At 43.4% G+C, this 14,192-nt stretch overlaps 2 protein-coding genes across 2 annotated transcripts; both read left to right on the top strand.

The window, feature by feature from the left end:
* Nucleotides 1-9,624: 9,624 nt before the first annotated feature.
* On the top strand, nt 9,625-11,745 carry LOC115589716 (mucin-5AC-like; the record flags this gene model as incomplete). The annotated part of the gene is made up of 1 exon (XM_030430815.1): nt 9,625-11,745. A coding segment is annotated over one exon (2,121 nt), but the record flags the coding sequence as incomplete, so codon positions are not given.
* Nucleotides 11,746-11,958: 213 nt separating this feature from the next.
* On the top strand, nt 11,959-14,088 carry LOC115589714 (mucin-5AC-like; the record flags this gene model as incomplete). The annotated part of the gene is made up of 1 exon (XM_030430813.1): nt 11,959-14,088. A coding segment is annotated over one exon (2,130 nt), but the record flags the coding sequence as incomplete, so codon positions are not given.
* Between the last annotated feature and the right edge of the window lie 104 nt (nt 14,089-14,192).

Genomic DNA, 14,192 nt, shown 5'->3' with positions numbered 1-14,192 from the left:
CATGCTGGAGACACTCTCCACATCAGCCGAGAAGGGGTTTGCAAACAGCTGGAAAGTGTGTCTTGAAATCAGCAAATCGCTCATCAAACTCTTGCTGCAGGTTTTCAATAGCAGAGACATAATCATCACTACTGAATGTTGTTCCCTCTTCCACCAGAGATCTGCATGCATCAAAATGACAGAGTTTTTTTGCAGACAGTTGAGTTTTCCACAGTCTCAGTTTTGTGGAGAAGGCTTTCATGGCAGTTGTGATGAGCTGTCCAGCACCTTTACCTGCTTCTTTAAGTTCAGGATGTTTAGTTGTTGTGTTATATCCACAAGGAATGCCAAATCCATTATCCACTTTGGATCATCCTGTTCAGGAACATCCAGTCTGCCATCTTCCATGAATCTCTTCACTTCAACTCTTAACTCAAAAAATCTCTTCAACACATTTCCCCTGCTGAGCCAGCGCACCTCAGTAAAATACAGTATATCACCATATGATGCTTCGATTTCTTCCAAAAAAGCCCTGAACTGGCGGTGCTGTAATCCTCTGGACCTGATGTAATTTACACATTTCAGGATGACAGACATGTTCAGATTTTAAACATTTACTGATGTACAATGCGAGCGAATTCCCACCAGTCTGTTCCATGGCAGACCAAGCCGCTCCATCGCGTCACACAGTTGCTGAAATAGATCTTTTGCTTTGGTATGGCCATGCATCAGACACAAACTCAGCAACTCTTCTGTCACCTCAAACCTGTCATCCACACCCCTGATTAAAATTGCAAGCTGAGCATTGTCAGTTGCATCAGTGCTTTCATCAAGTGCCACAGAGAATGCAGTGAAACTTCGAGCTTTGTCCTGTAACTGTTCATAGATATTACGAGAAAGCCGTTAATCCGCTCTGCCGACAGTGCGAGGTTGTTAAACAAGCTTTTCTTTTCGGAACACAGAATATCAGCAACTTGTAGCATGCAATCCTTCAGACACTGACCCTTGGTGAATGGCTTTCCCGCCTTGGCTGGGATAGCAGTCCTCTTTGTAGCTGCTCGGCTCGCTGTTTCCCATCATCTCCCCTTTAGTTCTCATAATGCTCGTGTTAACTGGTGTAATGTCGCTTGAGATTATATTCCTTCAGAATGACAAGTTTCTCCTTACATATAAAACAGATTGCATTTCCACTGAACTCAACAAAAAATACTCTAAAGTCGATCTTTCTTGAAATTGTCTGTGCTCATCATCCACTTTTCTTTTACATTTGGAGAGCGACATCATCGGCTTTTTCTTCTACTAAGGTCTAACTTTTCTTCTTCTTCTACGCTTCTCTGTCATGTCGTTAGCACCTCATTGAATGAATTGTTTTTATAATTGTAATTGCACGTCTTAATTGTGGAAAACAAATTATTAAGAATAAAGTTGAAGGGCCAAATTGCATTTCATTTTTTACGTCAAGTCGCGGGCCGGATGTAGGGGGGGCACGGGCCAGAAGTTGCCCACAGGCCGGGAGTTTGAGACCCGTGCTTTGATGGTGGTCCCAACTGCATTCAGATGTAGTCAAGGAAGCCATATCTGTTTAAATCTTCTTGCTTTCCTGGATAACTCTTAACAGATCTTTTCCATGTGCAGTGTACTGGAGAACTCTGTAAGCCAGGCTTCAAAACATGGGGAGAGCTTTTTGTTCCAAACCTTAAGAGTTTCTTTCTTTGCAATGACCTTTTCCATATTGCAAAGCTCTGGAGTGACTCAGGGATTGTGGCTGTGACAACCGGCCCAGAATGGCCGTATCTGGGTTGGGAGGAAGACTATGTTGGTATACATCGGAATAGAAAGATTTCTGACCAAAATGTATGGAGTCTGGTACAAAACCAAAACATATGAGCCAGTGTTCCATCAGATTGTTTGCACTTAATACAGAGCAGTGATGAGGAAGGGTAGAATCAGTGTAGTTATACACAAGAAAAATGGAGTCTATGTATGACCTTGTACAGGATTAATTAATGTCTTGAGCTTGCTTAATCAGTCTATTAGCTGAGTACTAACTTGCTTAGAAAGAATGCTTTTATAGTCATGCTTTAATTTAATAGTCACTGCCATTTGTAATAGGGCCTCTGCCACCCAACATCGATGCCTATGGTAACCGGGCCTTGGTCTGAGATTAGGATATCGTGGTATTTTGATGAGCAAATCGCAAGTGTTAGTTTGGAGTCAGCTAGAAAGTAATCAATCCTCATTTAAGTGCGGTAAACATGTGAAAAAAAGAATACTCTTTTTCTGTGGGATGTTGAATTCTCCAGATATCAACAAGGTCCAGTGATTTCATCAGATTATTTAGCACAGGTGTAGAGTCTATAGGGCTGACTGGGCATGAGAAAGACCTATCCATAAATGTGTCTAAAATGCAGTTGAAGTCAACTCCAGCAATCAGATTGGTTGTTGATACATTGGGAATGAGACTGAAAACACCACGGAAGAAGCGTGTGACAGGAACAGTAAGAATAGTCATTCCACGTGCCGCAAGAAAGTTGACTGAAAGACTTGTCCTATCCAACTTGCATCTCAGTTTCCGGGCAATTACAGAATTGCCAGCTTCTCTTAATTTCTGCTTGACATCTTCAAATGGTCTGTGCGGTCCCTGATAACATCTGCTGTAAGATCTGGGAAGATGCTGATGCGCTGTCCTCCGTATGTTAGAAGGCTTTTATTACGGGCTACTTGCATTATTTTCTCTTTCACTGGATTGTGGTGGATCTTGGCCATCATGATAATGTGGTCTGTTGCTCGACGGGCTGACCCAGTGATCTTGGTCCACTTTTATTCCGTGGGGAGAGTGGTCCGGTTCCAGGACTTTAAGCAGAAACTCTGACACAAGTGCCGTTGGCGGGCTTTTCCAAATCTTCTCGGGCAAACCCACGATTTTGATGTTTTGCCATCTTGATCGGCCCTCGAGGTCGCTCAGTTTGGCTCTGAGGAGTTTACTCTACTCAGCTCACCGCAAACTTTCTCCAGGTCAGCGAGGAGCACCTCATGGTCCTCTTCTAGATTGGTAATGCAGGATGAATTTGCAGCGAGGATGGATTTTATCCCAGTGAGGGCTGTCTCCAAGTTTTCAAACCTTGTGTTCATAGAGTTTTCCATCCATCTAATGGCCTCCAGGATGGGTAAGGAGGATCCCTCCGTTGCCGTGTCCGCCATGCCCATGGGGCTTGCTGACCTCGATGAACCGGCGGTGCAAGCTAGCTCTCTCAACAAGCTGGAGTTGTCCAAATCACTCACGAGAGAACCACCCTGCGCCCCCAGGCTCGGTTTCTTGTTCTTGACTATTATTTGGAGTTATATGAGTTATTTGCTGTCGTCAACGGGGTTAAAAAAATATATGTTATGTTGGGCCCGGTTTTAGGCATGGGCACGGGGGGGCAATGGCCCCCCAAATGCTTCGGCTGCCCCACCAAACCGACCCCGCTTCATTCCGAAAGTAGTATTCAAAGTAGTATTCAAATATAAAGTATAAAGTATATTCAAATATATGATATGGTAACGTATTCCCATAAATGCTGCTCAGAGTAATCACAGTCCTCGGCTCTTCTGCCAACAGAGCCGGTCTCTCTCTCTCTCTCGTACCGTGCATACAGTCAGTAGCAGCTTCTCTCAGTTAGCATCACATTAGATACTACGGGCACTCCAGGCTTGTTAGTTGTTAGCATGTTGGCTAGCAACTGCTAGTAGTAGCCTAGTCCCATCGGCGGCTGCTGCCGAGTTTGTCTCTGTCCCACTCCGCGGCATAGCAAGCGTCACACGGGCAGGCTACGTACCGGTTGTGAAGCGGGTTTCAACTTTTTACCCTAGCCAGCCCCGCTGTTAGTCCTGTTGGCCCACGAGGCTCACCCACCCCCGCCGACAGGATTAAACAACACACGTTAGTGAGAGGGGACTCCATAACCTGTAAACTAAGGTTAGCGCCGCCGGCCACTGTTTAACGTTACTTCCTGGGGCCAGAGCCTCCGACAGCGGCTACTCTGAGGCTGCTGGCATCTAGCAGGGAGAAACAGGGAACCCAGGCAGGCACACACGACTTTCCAAAGCGTGAGAAAGTCGTACACAATAACATAGCATCAACCAATCAGACAAGATTTATTTATTTATTTTTATAGCGCTGTTTACAAAATTGCTTTGTCACAGATTATAAAGAAACTTACATTTTGCCCCACCACCAAATTTCCCAACCTCCCCTCATATCTACCATGATGAATTTGGGAAATTTGGTGGTGGGGCAAAATGTATGTGACAGACTGACAATCTTAAATATGGGCAGATGTTAGGGGAACAACAAGCTCTTATGGGCCGGCTGACTGACCACTCTGTCTTCTGTGTAGCGTTATTCAAAGGCTAAATGATATTCCATCTCTCCAATTTCTATACATCTGCATCGTCAGTTATCTGATAACTATTTATAAACCACATATAAGTCTCTATATCACAGTCATGATTACCCTCTACAGTCACAAACTTTTACATCAGTCTGCATTCTTTTGTAGCGAATTTCTTTTTCAGATGTTCAAAAACGTGCATGATTTGAAATAATACAAATCTACCTCCATTTTTTAATTTGATTATTTGTTTGCAATAGTTAAAAATGAAGCAATGCCTTCTGGGAATTTCAAGACTGAATCGAGTGGTTGTTGGAAGTTGGAGATTGAAAATTGGAAGCTGACTGAGATTAAGCTAGCAAAAAAATGAATCGAGGCATCAAGCGACACAAGGGGTGAGCGGAGAAGAGAGAGAGAGAGAAATCTGAGAGCAAATCTGAGAGTGTAGGCTGACGGTGAAAAATGCTGCAAACCTTTTAAAAACGGATTTGTTTTTAAAATCAAGTGCAGCTTCATCTAGAAGAGGTAAACATGGATAACGAATGATGGCAAGACATTTTTATTATGGAACGGCTGGCTCTGATGATTTAGTTTTTTTTTTTATGCATTGGGGTTGTGCAATGATATGTCCATGTTTTGGTGCAGTTGTTTATAGCATCACTGGGGCTCAAAAGTGTGTGTTCTTTCCGTGCAGCAAAAGTTCTATCTGCCAGTTGCGCAATATTTAGGTTTAGATTCCATTTAATATTAGATAACTAATTATAATTGGGCATGATATGTTTTCTTCGTCAATCCAGAAAAAGAATTCCTGTTAGAGCTTTGCTGATGGAACCACGGCGAATCTGCCATGCTTACGTCTGGGTTGGCATCATAGACTGGAAGGCATACAAAAAACGGTGATCTCTATGGCACTCAAAACAGTAGCAGTTGGTGACCCATCAAAATTTCTTACTGCCCCCCCAATCAAGGCAGTCTAGAACTGGGCCTGTGTTATGTATATATTATGTATATTACCATGTTGTTTAGTTTTTCTTTTCTTTCAGTGCCCTTTATGGGCAATTTATACGCGGGTGCTTTTTTTTTCATTTGTCCATTTAAATATTATATTTTTTTACCATCATTGTCTTAGTTTTTCTTTTCTCACATGTCCTCTTGCTCTGTTTACACTTCACTTACATTTCATAACTTGTTCGTTTGAAGTTATTGTCCCACTGTAGTCACTTCTCTCAACATTACCTGTGTAAGGTAGAATGCACCCGCAACTTGTTTCACAGGAAATACAAAGGGAGTATACCATGATACTGAGCCAGGAAGTTGGCAGATTGATAGCTGATGGTCTGTACTTAATCATTTGATTTCGGTCATCACTAAGGTGTCATAACATTTCTTTTGACTGAGATGATCATGTTTCCCACTTGAAATTATTCACTGTAATTCCATATGTCACCAAAGTCATAACTTCCATTTCACAGCACCAAGGTTACGCCTAACACCTATCATGACAGACTTCAAGAGAAAACTGACTAAGATAGATAGAGTCAGAAAGTATAGAGTCAAATCATTGATGAAACTAGCCTGTGTCAAGTTTAGCCATAACAACTCTGAAATTGGATTTACTGAGAACTTTCATTAACATATTTACATTTAGGGCATTAAGCAGTTGTTTTGTGTCATGAGTCATAAAGAGAACATATACAGTTCTGTTCTCAGATATCTGTAGCACAAAGTTGTACCACAGTACTGATAGAGTTCATCTCAGAAGTCAAAGGGTTGTAAAAAATTATGACAATATCGCACAATGCCCGTTGAACAGTTGGCCACAAAATATTTGCTTGCAATGAGGTCATTAGTGCAATTAATGCAAATATATGATTTACTGTAAACTTGTATTCCAAATCTGCTACATCATAGTTATAATTATGAATCATATGATTATTGCCAGTCCAGTGTGACTCATGAAAGCAAGCGATTGGTGGCTAACAATAACTGCAGGGAGTGAACTGCAAAAACAACAAAGGGATAAACCACGTAGCCTGAGACGTCATGGAAGCCAAAAAGCCACAAGAATGTGTTGTGATGATAACTATGTAAGACAAAAAGAACAACATGATACATTGTATAATAATGATTATGTTACAAGCTCATTCTCACATTATTAATATTTATTAAATATGTTGATTTCAATATGGATCATGTTAATGGATCATGGGTTTGTTGTTATTTGGATAAAAAATCCTAAATTTAACCAAGATGCTTTTATTCCAATGCCTATGTATATATTATGTGCTCTCTACTGTACAGATTCACTTGAGTGTCTGAATGTTCCATAATCATTGTATTTCTTTTCTTGTCTTGCATGACTCCTCTTCCAGAACTTTACTGGAACTCAAATTGTATTTGTGTATCATTACTCGTCAAACTTCCTGAACCTTCGTCAACATTCACATAGGTGGAATGTACCTGCAGTTTTCATATAAGAATAGATGGGAGTATGCCATTGTACTGAGCCAAGAAAATGACAGGCTTGATTAAGTTTATTCATTGGTGAGGGTGTAGAAACAATTCAGCAAAATGCATGACATATGAGTCACGTCACTGGCCTTTATTCAGTAGAGATATATAAAGGCCTTCAAAGATATGTAGTGTCACGTTGGTGAAAGGTTTAAAATATTAAAGGTGTGAAGTGGATTGAACACCTTAGACCAATAGTAAAGGGGAATTTACGACTTTCAACTTGTATTAAAATTTTGGGTAAGTCTATATCTACATGTTTGTATAAATCTGCTTGATGTTTGCGCATTTAGTTTTAAAAATGTACTAATTTCTAACAATATTCTTATTTCATTCTAACATTATATCACATTTAAAGTGGCAATAAGTGAAGGTCACATGAAGTTAAAGGTTCACTATGTAGTTGTGAGGAGAGCATTTTAAGCCTAGAGAAAAATCTTGATTTATGGAATTTCTTGACTGAATAAACTAAATAAAATAACTCTCTTCAAAGGACAACACAATTAAATACCGTTTCACTGTATGTTAGTCAGAATCAAGTTGATATCTTTATTAGACAAAACAGTGTTGTAGGGATGTCATTTCACTCAAGGGCAGCTAGTTTATGTGGAAATGTGTCAAATAACTATGTCTGGGTTTGTATTATTACTTTATTAATGGTTTAATATTAACTTTCTGAGTCTGATTTGTTTCCGAAAATACATATCGCACATCTGATTTTTTAACAATGTTATCAATTCTGATTCAGCGCTTTCTCTCTTTTTTTTTTCGAACACTTTAATTGCATATGTAGCATTTTTTTCTCAGCATGATAAAGATGCACTGTTTCAGTTACTAACACATCAGCATCATAATATTAAAATCAGTTCAGTTAAGTACAACAAATCAGTAGGTCAGATATAGATAATAAGAATGTGACCATTACTGATTGAATTTGATTGATTGATTTGAAGGGATCTGTTTTTGTCCTCTATTACAGATTTATACTTCAGGATCAGCTTGTTCCATAGGAGGTGTTCAGTTATTTTCTCAAAGGCATGTCAGTCAGCTTCATGTTTGTGAACAGCTGCACATACTGAGTGATTAGGGTGGTCAAAGAGCAGTCCTCCTCACTCAGTGCACCTGCATGTTGCAGTACTGTGCTTGTTGATGTAGTGCATATAGATGCGTCTATTCTGTCAACTCTTATCTGGACATGAACTCTTAATGATGTTTTAAAGTATCATGATCCATTAAATAATATGATGTTACAATGTTTAATGTACTTTTAGATGAAGGCTGCAAAAATGAATTTAATTTCTCTTTGAAGAAAAGCTTTTTTCAATAAAAACAGAAAAGGAACAGAAATACACAGAGACAAAATATTACTATACGATTTAGATTGGTAAAATTATTGTTTTACATCAGAAGAAGAGAACACATAGTGAAAGTAATGATTCTATGGGCTTGTCATTGTTGAACAAAAGGTTTTGACACGGCAGTAAATCACCGCATTGTTTGCTTATGTATTTATAGAAGGAAGAAGAGATGGGTGTGCTACGAATCACAACAATTTTCCTGATTGTAACAGGTAAGCTAAGAGATATTACTTCAATTGCCTTTACAGTGTCTTGATACAAAATAAGTCAAATAAAAGGTATAGGGAATGACATGACTAGAATTCTGAATAGAATACTGTCCTGCACCTTTTCAAGTATTTCTTATGCAAAGACACATCAGAATCGAGTAGCAACCTGATATTACAACCAGTAAGCAAAGATAAAAGCTAAATTGTGGCATGGTCAAACTTAAATACCTCAGATAACTTAATTATGTGTGTTTATTACCAAGCTTGTTTAAATCACATGAAACCTATTGTTAAGTTAGTTGGACCACTGAGTAACCTGGCAAGTGTCCAGCCAACCACATAATATACATGAATTAATGTGTTTCTCCATTCTCACAACCTCCACTTATTGTTCTCTGGTTTATTTTAACCTGAGATGAAGAAACTGGAGAGTAAATTGTGGTTTCATATTATTGTTAAAACAAAAAACGAAAAGCACTTGCCAAACAACAATTCACAAATCTAGGGTAGAACATTAATGAAAATGAATACTATAATCTCTAATACAACTGCAAGCGTGTGTCAGCCCTTGCCATGTCTGTACACATGGCTCTGTTCTTGCAACATGATTGGCTTTTCGTCTTCAGCTTCCATATGAAGGTGGGTGGCAACTGCTGGCTGAGATGCAGGTGTTAGCCTCATGTATGATTTACAGTATTTCTCTCAGAAATATTACAGCAGTTGCGACAATTCTATGTAGGAAAACTATCTTGAAAAGCTATTCTTTATCATTGATCACTCAGGGAAAATATCAGCCTCAGATGGCCAAAACTGTGGATGGCCAGAGTGGGCAAAATTTGGGGACTGAACAACGATGCGACTGACGTACAGACCAACTGACATGAGACTGACTGACCAACAGACTGACAAGGTGATCTATAAAGCTACTGCTCAAAGAAAACCATTACATTTAACTTCTACGTCATAGTTGCAGTGGATGTAAATGTGAATGCCGTTGACTCAACAACAACCACAGCTGCTCCAACAACAACAACAACAGCTGCTGCAACTACAACAACCACAGCGGCTCCAACTACAACCACAGCGGCTCCTACAACAACAACCACAGCAGCTCCCACTACAACAACCACAGCTGCCCCGACATCAACAACCACAGCGGCCCCAACAACAACAACCACAGCTGCTCCTACAACGACAACCACAGCGGCTCCAACTACAACCACAGCTACTCCAACAACAACAACAACAGCTGCTGCCACTACAACAACCACAGCAGGTCCAACTACAACAACCACAGTGGCACCAACTACGACAACCACAGCAGCTCCAACTACAACAACCACAGCTGCTCCAACAACTACAACAACAGCTGCTGCCACTACAACAACCACAGCAGCTCCAACTACAACCACAGCGGCTCCTACAACAACAACCACAGCAGCTCCCACTACAACAACCACAGCTGCCCCAACAACAACAACCACAGCGGCCCCAACAACAACAACCACAGCTGCCCCAACAACAACAAGCACAGCGGCTCCAACTACAACAACAACAGCTACTCCAACAACAACAACAACAGCAGCTCCCACTACAACAACCACAGCTGCCCCGACATCAACAACCACAGCGGCCCCAACAACAACAACCACAGCTGCTCCTACAACGACAACCACAGCGGCTCCAACTACAACAACCACAGCTACTCCAACAACAACAACAACAGCTGCTGCCACTACAACAACCACAGCAGGTCCAACTACAACAACCACAGTGGCACCAACTACGACAACCACAGCAGCTCCAACTACAACAACCACAGCTGCTCCAACAACTACAACAACAGCTGCTGCCACTACAACAACCACAGCAGCTCCAACTACAACCACAGCGGCTCCTACAACAACAACCACAGCAGCTCCCACTACAACAACCACAGCTGCCCCAACAACAACAACCACAGCGGCCCCAACAACAACAACCACAGCTGCCCCAACAACAACAACCACAGCTGCTCCTACAACAACAAGCACAGCGGCTCCAACTACAACAACAACAGCTACTCCAACAACAACAACCACAGCTGCTGCTACTACAACAACCACAGCTGCTCCAACTACAACCACCACAGTGGCACCAACTATGACAACCACAGCAGCTCCAACAACTACAACAACAGCTGCTGCCACTACAACAACCACAGCAGCTCCAACTACAACCACAGCGGCTCCTACAACAACAACAGCAGCTCCCACTACAACAACCACAGCTGCCCCAACAACAACAACCACAGAGGCCCCAACAACAACAACCACAGCTGCCCCAACAACAACAACCACAGCTGCTCCTACAACAACAACCACAGCGGCTCCAACTACAACAACCACAGCTACTCCAACAACAACAACCACAGCTGCTGCTACTACAACAACCACAGCGGCTCCAACTACAACAACCACAACGGCTCCAACTACGACAACCACAGCTGCTCCAACAACTACAACAACAGCTGCTGCCACTACAACAACCACAGCAGCTCCAACTACAACAACTACAGCTGCTGCCACTACAACAACCACAGCAGCTCCAACTACAACAACTACAGCTGCTCCAACAACAACAACTACAGCAGCTCCAACAACAACAACCACAGCAGCTCCAACAACTACAACAACAGCGGCTCCAACTACAACAACCACAGCTGCTCCAACAACTACAACAACAGCTGCTGACACTACAACAACCACAGCAGCTCCAACTACAACAACTACAGCTGCTCCAACAACAACAACTACAGCAGCTCCAACAACAACAACCACAGCAGCTCCAACAACAACAACCACAGCAGCTCCAACAACTACAACCACAGCAGCTCCAACAACAACAACCACAGCTACTCCAACAACTACAACCACAGCAGCTCCAACAACTACAACAACAGCTGCTGCCACTACAACAACCACAGCAGCTCCAACTACAACCACAGCGGCTCCTACAACAACAACCACAGCAGCTCCCACTACAACAACCACAGCTGCCCCAACAACAACAACCACAGAGGCCCCAACAACAACAACCACAGCTGCCCCAACAACAACAACCACAGCTGCTCCTACAACAACAACCACAGCGGCTCCAACTACAACAACTACAGTGACACCAACTACGACAACCACAGCAGCTCCAACTACAACAACCACAGCTGCTCCAACAACTACAACAACAGCTGCTGCCACTACAACAACCACAGCAGCTCCAACTACAACAACTACAGCTGCTGCCACTACAACAACCACAGCAGCTCCAACTACAACAACTACAGCTGCTCCAACAACAACAACTACAGCAGCTCCAACAACAACAACCACAGCAGCTCCAACAACTACAACAACAGCGGCTCCAACTACAACAACCACAGCTGCTCCAACAACTACAACAACAGCTGCTGCCACTACAACAACCACAGCAGCTCCAACTACAACAACTACAGCTGCTCCAACAACAACAAGTACAGCAGCTCCAACAACAACAACCACAGCAGCTCCAACAACAACAACCACAGCAGCTCCATCAACTACAACCACAGCAGCTCCAACAACAACAACCACAGCTACTCCAACAACTACAACCACAGCAGCTCCAACAACTACAACAACAGCTGCTGCCACTACAACAACCACAGCAGCTCCAACTACAACCACAGCGGCTCCTACAACAACAACCACAGCAGCTCCAACTACAACAACCACAGCTGCCCCAACAACAACAACCACAGAGGCCTCAACAACAACAACCACAGCTGCCCCAACAACAACAACCACAGCTGCTCCTACAGCAACAACCACAGCGGCTCCAACTACAACAACCACAGCGGCTCCAACTACAACAACTACAGTGGCACCAACTACGACAACCACAGTAGCTCCAACTACAACAACCACAGCTGCTCCAACAACTACAACAACAGCTGCTGCCACTACAACAACCACAGCAGCTCCAACTACAACAACTACAGCTGCTGCCACTACAACAACCACAGCAGCTCCAACTACAACAACGACAGCTGCTCCAACAACAACAACTACAGCAGCTCCAACAACAACAACCACAGCAGCTCCAACAACAACAACAACAGCGGCTCCAACTACAACAACCACAGCTGCTCCAACAACTACAACAACAGCTGCTGCCACTACAACAACCACAGCAGCTCCAACTACAACAACTACAGCTGCTCCAACAACAACAACCACAGCAGCTCCAACTACAACAACCACAGCTGCCCCAACAACAACAACCACAGAGGCCCCAACAACAACAACCACAGCTGCCCCAACAACAACAACCACAGCTGCTCCTACAACAACAACCACAGCGGCTCCAACTACAACAACCACAGTGGCACCAACTACAACAACCACAGCTGCTCCAACAACTACAACAACAGCTGCTGCCACTACAACAACCACAGCTGCTGCCACTACAACCACAGCGGCTCCTACAACAACAACCACAGCAGCTCCCACTATAACAACCACAGCTGCCCCAACAACAACAACCACAGCGGCCGCAACAACAACAACCACAGCTGCCCCAACAACAACAACCACAGCTGCTCCTACAACAACAACCACAGCGGCTCCAACTACAACAACCACAGCTACTCCAACAACAACAACCACAGCTGCTGCTACTACAACAACCACAGCGGCTCCAACCACAACAACCACAATAGCACCAACTATGACAACCACAGCAGCTACAACAACTACAACAACAGCTGCTCCAACAACAACTACAGCAGCTCCAACAACAACAACCACAGCAGCTCCAACAACAACAACCACAGCAGCTCCAACAACAACAACCACAGCAGCTCCAACTACAACAACTACAGCTGCTCCAACAACAACAACCACAGCAGCTCCAACAACAACAACCACAGCTACTCCAACAACTACAACCACAGCAGCTCCAACAACTACAACAACAGCTGCTGCCACTACAACAACCACAGCAGCTCCAACTACAACCACAGGGGCTCCTACAACAACAACCACAGCAGCTCCCACTACAACAACTACAGCTGCCCCAACAACAACAACCCCAGCGGCTGTTACAACAACAACCACAGCTGCTCCTACTACAACAACCACAACAGCTCCAACAACAACAACCACAGCTGCTGCAACAACAACGACCATAGCAGCTCCAACTACAACAACCACAGCGGCTCCAACTACAACAACCACATCTACTCCAACAACAACAACCACAGCTGCTGCTACTACAACAACCACAGCGGCTCCAACTACAACAACCACAGCTACTCCAACAACAACAACCACAGCTGCTGCTACTACAACAATCACAGCGGCTCCAACTACAACAACCACAGCGGCTCCAACTACGACAACCACAGCGGCTCCAACTACAACAACCACAGCTGCTCCAACAACTACAACAACAGCTGCTGCCACTACAACAACCACAGCAGCTCCAACCACAACAACTACAGCTGCTCCAACAACAACAACAACTACAGCAGCTCCAACAACAACAACCACAGCAGCTCGAACAACAACAGCCACAGCAGCTCCAACTACAACAACCACGGCTACTCCAACAACAACAAACACAGCTGCTGCTACTACAACAACCACAGCGGCTCCAACTACAACAACCACAGCGGCACCAACTACAACAACCACAGCGGCACCAACTACAACAACCACAGCGGCTCCAACTACAACAACCACAGC

Source organism: Sparus aurata, chromosome 10 (assembly GCF_900880675.1).
Source record: "Sparus aurata chromosome 10, fSpaAur1.1, whole genome shotgun sequence".
In the NCBI taxonomy this organism is placed as follows: Eukaryota; Metazoa; Chordata; class Actinopteri; order Spariformes; family Sparidae; genus Sparus; species Sparus aurata.
This window is presented reverse-complemented; position numbering and strand designations above follow the sequence as displayed.